The sequence below is a fragment of the Nicotiana tabacum genome, chromosome 7 (genome assembly GCF_000715075.1).
Source record: "Nicotiana tabacum cultivar K326 chromosome 7, ASM71507v2, whole genome shotgun sequence".
NCBI classification, from domain to species: Eukaryota; Viridiplantae; Streptophyta; class Magnoliopsida; order Solanales; family Solanaceae; genus Nicotiana; species Nicotiana tabacum.
This window is the reverse complement of record NC_134086.1, coordinates 107,070,190-107,077,410: the sequence shown is the minus strand read 5'-3', so window position 1 is coordinate 107,077,410 and position 7,221 is coordinate 107,070,190. Positions and strand designations below refer to the sequence as shown.

At 37.7% G+C, this 7,221-nt stretch overlaps 1 protein-coding gene across 1 annotated transcript; it reads right to left on the bottom strand.

Moving 5' to 3' along the window:
- Positions 1-252: 252 nt before the first annotated feature.
- Positions 253-699, bottom strand: LOC107777051 (uncharacterized). The gene has a single exon (XM_016597011.2). The coding sequence runs from the start codon at positions 697-699 to the stop codon at positions 253-255; it is 447 nt and encodes a 148-aa protein (XP_016452497.2).
- Between the last annotated feature and the right edge of the window lie 6,522 nt (positions 700-7,221).

The window sequence follows — 7,221 nt, the reverse complement described above, 5'->3', positions numbered from 1 at the left end:
TGGGAAAACGGAGCAGTAACCCATGAGACGACGGGTCGGGTCGTCACATCTAACCCATGTTGATGAATCACCTATAGAATTTACTTGCCCTTCATATGTTTTCAACCAAAAGTCCCTTGAATAATAGGCGGAGCAAAAGGCCAATTTCTTTTGATATATACTGTCAATTGCAGCAATTGCATGTTCACAGGGTATTTCATCTAGCTGAAATTGACAACAATCACATGTTCTTTTGTCTAGATCAACAATAAATTACATACCCCCTTCTTTCACATTAAATTTGAGTTGATCAATAGGCAATACTCTAAATGTAAAAGCTGGTTTAATTTTTTCTTCCAATGTTGCTTCTGCCCAATTTGATATCTCACGGAATATTCCTTCTGCAGTTGTCCTTCTTTCATAGAACCAGCTTTGCAACTTTTCTTGTATGAAATCCATCATTGTTAAAAGTGGCAATTCTCTTGCACGTCTCAATACATTATTCATTGAATCAACAATATTTGTTGTTAACATATCATATCGTCTTCTCGGACAATGTGAACGAGCCCACCTTTCTGGTGGTTCCTCCATTAAATAATTAAATGTTTTCTTATCAACAACAGCTATTTGGGACATGAAGTCATCAAATTCTGATTGAAGGTATACTCTTGCAGCACTTTGAAAAAGGTTTAGTACAGTATTTCTCACTCTTCTTTGCATTAGATTCTTTTCTAAATGATATATGCAAATACCATGGTAGCACTCAGGGAAAACTTTTGCAATACCATTTGCAATGGCCTTGTGTCGATCTGACAAAAATATTAAATCCTTACGAATCCCAATTGCTTTTCTTAATTCTCTGAAATACCATTCATATGATTCATTATTCTCTGAATCCGCTACCTGATTTGGGATGTGTGTGCAAAATTTCAGGTCATTCGGACGTGGTTTGGTTGGGTTTTTGATCGAATGCGTGTTTTGGAAGTTTTAAAAGAACTTAGGCTTGAATTCGATGTAATTCGATGGTTTTGGTGTTAGTCGAGGCGTTTTGATGATTGGAGCAAGTTTGGATGATATTTTAAGATATGTTAGTGCTTTTGATTGAGGTCCCAGGGGCCTCGGGGTAATTTCGGATGGCTAACGGGAACTTTTGAAGTTGGAAAATTTCATAATAGACGAAAGTTGTAAATGAGTGCGCACAAGACCTCACTTTGGACAATCATATCTCCAGTTATAAAAGGAGTTGTGTGATCCACAACCTATCAAATTAAAGCCCTTTGGGTCTAGTTTCCAACGCAATAAACTGTTTGTCATTTGGAGGTGTATACAGAAAGTTATGACCATTTTACTGGGCATGTGTCACTAGCGCGCCCAAATGCGCGATCTCGCTAGTGAACGCGCATATTGCGAAGTTTTCTGCCTTCGTCGCGCTACTTTAGCACGCCCAGGTGCGCAACCGCGCTAGTAGCAGGCCCCTAAATACCCCAAGACTGGGTATAGAGAGTTCCCAAGTCATTTTTGGAGCAAGGGCTTGCTCTCTCAAGAGGAATCTGTCCCACTCTTCATTTCTATGATCCAAGGTAAGATTTTTGGAGTATTTTGAGTTGATTACTACTTCTAAACACTTATATTAACATGGATTGATCTTGAAAATCCTTAGATTTTCCTTCAAATCCTTAAATTTATCAAGAACACCACAAGTGGGGATTCTTAAAATTCTTACTACAAGAGGTATGTCTATCATCTCCAACTACTCTATGGTGATTATTTATGTATGATATATACATTAGAACTTGGTGTCACACTTTCGTTTTTACCTACACCCCCGGAAAAGGTATATAAGGAGTTTTTCCAATTTAAGTGACAATCGAAACGGGATTATTTATTTATTAAAAATTCAGAGTCACCACTTGGGATAATTTATGGTGTCCCAAGTCACCGGTTCAAATCCCGAATCGAGGAAAAGATTGGCTCTGTATTACAGTCTGCGAACACAAAAATTCGAGTAAGGAATTCTGTTAACCCGGGAGAAGGTGTTAGGCATTCCCGAGTTCCGTGGTTCTAGCATGGTCGCTCAACTGTTATATTCGGCTTAATTATCTGACTTTACACAATTATGAACCTATGTGCAAATTTTAACTTTAACCGCTTTAATTTAATTACTTAAAGAAGATTGCAACGTTATTAAAACACGTCTCGAACCACGTCACATAAATGCACCTATGGCTTTTGACATATTTTAACATCGTTGAGATTTGGATTTGGGTCACATAAATGCGCACCCGAGTTTAAGAAGGTAATATTATTAAACTGACGTGCCTAAAGCAATTACGAATTTGCAACTCTGCGAGGGCCATGGAAACTAAATGGCACGCCTCGATATAATTAGAAAAGTCATACTTAATTAAGAGGGCCCAAGATGTCATATCTATTCTACATATATATTCACAGTATATGATTGTGAAAACGGGCCAGGCGCAATTTCAGTGCATAGGCTCCAAGATTTCTTCCCTTTTTAAATTAAACCCATAGCCAATATAAAGCCCAATCCCTGAATTTGCTCCCAGGAAACTTCTTGCTTTCCTGGTGTCTTGCGTTGGTACAATGACAGAAAAAAAAAACTGCCTATGCCATGAATTCAAAGCTCAATAACTAATCACCATTTTAATAAGGAAGATTTGAAGGAAACAATAGCATTTAAATCTCATAGTATGCTAGATCTCAGCTGGAGAGTTCAACAGGATAACCGAGTCAAGCACAGAAGTGTAACTCGAATCAAGAAAAGGTTAAACATTGAGAACGATCGTCTTCACAACTAAGCAATTTCTTTGCATCAAAATGTTGGCAGCATACATCAACTAGATTTCACTTAAATCATGCAACTCATGAAACTTCAATGTAAACAGGAACCAACAACTTCATGACCACTGAATTCATAATAAAGCATAAACTAAAACATTGTCATACTCAAACTTCGTCGCTACAACTCTAACTGGCTATCAAAATTCTCACCCAATTTGAAGTTTCAACAAAGGGCAAGATGTCCCAAAACTAAACCGTGGAGACAAGAAAGTTCCTATGAATCAACTTAGAGACTCAACCAAACTGGTTGCTGAAGATAGATCTAATCACATACTAAGGAGGGGCCTGCCATTAAACAACAATAGCTATGAAACAGTTTAAAAGAACATCAGATGAACAAAGACCAATCAGTTTGTAGGGAACCTGATCCCAGCTCAAAACACTTCAATTTACACTAGCAAGCCTTTATTTCAATACAACGAAATTGGCAGAACACCACAGAATATTGTGAAATCAGCAAAAAAACTGGTCATAGAAACTTTAGCACTACTGAATCCTCAAACAGAACACCATGGCTAACAGTGCAGAATTTTCGAACAAGAGCAGGAAACAGAGCTGCCTAGACAGTGCGAAACAAGGCAGGCCAACATCTGCTCAAATTGACTTCTTCAACAGCTCGAAAGAGCAGAAGTCTTGTAGCAGAAACAAGGCATATAAAATTTCTAACAAGAGCAGGAAACAGAGCTGCCTAGACAGTGCAAAACAAGGTAGCTTTTCAGCAGGCTAACAGTCCAAACAAATGTTCCCAAAATGCTGCATATTTCAACACAATTCATTGCTTGAATCAGTTGTTTTTAGTAGCACGACAGAACATAGTTCTTATAGCTGTAACAATGCAGATAACTTTCGAGCAGGGGGAGAGAAAATAGAGCAAATCTACACATATACAAACAGCGACACAGCTGAGTTTCAACACCAATTTAAACACACACAGCTGAGAATTGTCCTAGCTTGAACTTGCAAACACACATGAATAAGGTTTCAGCAGAAAATTCGTGAAATAATCCTCCAAATTGCTAATTTTCATATTCATTCCCAATCCTTTTACACGAGAAGATAACCGACGATTGTCCCATAAGTTCACGGCTGGGATTCGAAGAACAGAGAATAGAACCACACTAACTTAAACCTTCTTACTGGCAGATTCAACCAACAGAAGCCTAAATGACAACACAATGAGATACAAACTCAGAAATTCCAGCATACTCTATTATGACTTAGGAGTGTTTTCGATTCAAAAAAGTAACATAAAATGGACCTGAACCAAGACCAAACGAGTTTAGAACTCGACTAAGAACAAAACCGACATTGAGTTTCCAAATTCAAACTAAACTATGGTGGGATTTGAACACAGACAAACATAGAATCACGAGCGATAAAGAAGAGGATAAGGGATGAACCTGAGTTGCAAAACATAGATTAACTCTGCCTTGAACCCGATACAAGTGAATTTGACAATAAAACTCGAAGAACAACAACTACAAATGCGTTAGGATGCAAAAACTACAAACTCAAACACGAACGGTCAACTCGATCTCAACTCAGTTCGTCTCAATTTTTGAAGGGAATCGAAGAAGGATAATGGAAAAACTCTTCTTCGATTTTTCTGGACTTTGAAACAGAACTAAGAACAGAGCAAAAGAGACTGAAATTTTCACCTTCCTCCCCAGAATCGCACCTGAAAATGCGAAAACCAGCCAGGAAAACTAAAATGATTTTTTCAATCTTTCTCCAAAATCAAATTCCGAAAATTTTCTCTCTCTCAAAATCAGAACTGGCCCTATTTGAATATGAATCCCTTGATGAATGTGGGGCTTGGATTAAGTGAAATCGATCCAATGCCTCACACTCATCCAGTTGCCCGTTCTCAGAACCTTCCAACCATGAGATATAGCTCAAATTCGAGCGAGTGAGAGGAGAGAGGAATCTTTGGTGTCAGAAACCATTAGAAATGGTGATGGGGAGAGAGTGGGAACGCGTGAGGTGAGATTTGGGATTCACTCGCCCGAATTTGGATTGAATTTGGGCTTGGTTTGAGTGAATTTGGAGAAGACGAACAGTAACACCCGTCGTTTGGGGTCTTCTGATTTTAGGGCTCTGTATCTCGTGCGTATATTTAGGGAGTGGGTCGGGTCAGGGATAATTTAGACGGGTACGGGGGGGGGGGGGGGGGACGACTTGGGCCTGGGGGAAATGGCCTGATTTTGACCCAAAAATTAAAATTTCCCTTTTCTTTATTTTAAATTCTTTCTTTTTTTTTTCAATTTTTCTAATTTATTCTAAATTAACATTAAAATCAAATAAATCTAAATTGATTTCTAATCAAATTATCCCACCAAATTAAATTAACTACTCTGAATAATAATTACCACAAGTAATTACATACCAAATTAAAGGAAAACTACCAAAATTTGAAATTAAAATTAAAAGCGCAAAAATAAACTATTTTGTGATTTTTTCCATGTTTATAAAACGCTAAATTACTAATTAATTCAAAAATACAAAAATTAGATCCTAAATGCAAATGCAGCATATTTTTGTACTTTTCATTAATTAAACAAAATGAAATGCACAGATAAATGCAGACGATTAACAGAAAATGCCACAAAATCCACAAAAATTGCAAATAATGAAAAGAAATTATTTTGTTTTGAATTTATGAGAGTAATTCATATAGGGCAAAAATCACGTGCTCACATTTGGGGTATGGCGATTAGAGGCCATAAATTTTCCAATTTAAATACATGATCATGGTAGGAATTTAAAGGTGATTAGTTGATGGAATTTTGTTGGTTGGGTGTGAATGGCTGATCACACATGTGATATTAGGAGTATAAATTATTAAAGACTAATGGTGGGATGAAATTATTGGTTAATGGTGATAGTTGGAGGAACCAATACTATAGTTATGAGGTGTAAATATCTATGCCTACAAGATGTTTGATAATAGGCCTAAATGGCATAAGTTATGAGAATTATTACTAATATTGGCCCTATTGAATGTTGTATTGTAGATTGAAGTTACCTAAGAGTAGTGGATCATTGTAGTACCATTTAAGGGGCAAGTCCCAGATATGTATGGCTAAAACCCCGTCTTTTAAAAATCGAGCTTCATCGATGTTTGTGTGATTTTGGTCAGATTCGATGCACGAGGAGGCCAATTTGAGAGTCAAGGGCATAGCGAGCTAGAGTTTTGGCCATCTTGAGGTGAGTAATGATTTTAAATGATGTTCTAAGGGTTTGAAACCCCAGATTTGCACAACGTAGTGCTATACTAAGTTGAGATACACGCTGTGTGACGAGCGTAAGGTTCAATGCTATGGGGATTGTGACTTGGTCCATCCCGAATGATATTTTACTACATTTTTGATGAAGACATATACTTTATTATTGTGAATTGGGCTTGTTGTCATGCTTGGGGCCTTATGCCGACCTGTAGAACCCTTAGGGGATTTTTGACTGGTTTTCCTCACTTATTTTGTTAAAGAATTTATATCCTCAGTCATGTTTCCAATTGTTTAAAAATGATATGAACCAGATTTTTGAATTGTTAATCATAAATAAAAAGAGATATGAGGGTTGAGATCCCGACCGTACATTATGCCCGAGAGGCTGTGATTTTTAAATGACTGAGTGCGGTCGAGGACCCAATAGTGAGGATATTTTATATGATATGGATCGGACTGCGCGCCGTAGCAGATATATATAAAATACATATTTTGGATCGGGCTACAGGCCGCAACAATTACTTATATGGATTGGGCTACACACCGCAGCAATTATGTAGCGCTTGGGCTGAAGGAGCCCCTCCGGAGTTTGCACACCCCCCAGTGAGGGCAATTGACTATTATTATTATGGATTGGGCTGTGCGCCACAGCGATATACGGATCGGGCTGCACGTCGCAGCGGTATATATATTTATTGTTTCGGTTATCGTGAGAAGTATATGAATTGAGAACTGAGGATAAGAACGAATAAATGAAATGAAATGCTTGAGGAGCTGATTTATACTGATTATATCTGTTTTACCTGGTTTAAAGAATTTCACATGATTTCCTCATTCACTGTTGCTTAAATGATTTTACTGTTTTGATATAGAACTGCTTAGCACCTTTACGTGATTTCATACTGTCAGCCATTATTTATTGTTATTACTCAATGGGTCGGAGTACTCATATTACTCCTTGCACCATGTGTGCATGTATAGGTATTTCTGAGGCATAGAGCGAGCTTTCCTGTCGTTCAGTTTTCATCGGAGTTATCGAGGTAGCTGCATGACGTTCGCAGACCCGATTTCTCCTTCTATCTCCACTTATTATTCCAGATTTTAGACATATTTCTGTATTAGATTGTTGAAACCTTGTATTCGAGGCTCAGAC

Coding starts and splice junctions, on each gene's coding strand:
- LOC107777051 (XM_016597011.2), bottom strand. CDS start 699: ATGCAAAGAAGAGTGAGAAATACTGTACTAAACCTTTTTCAAAGTGCT.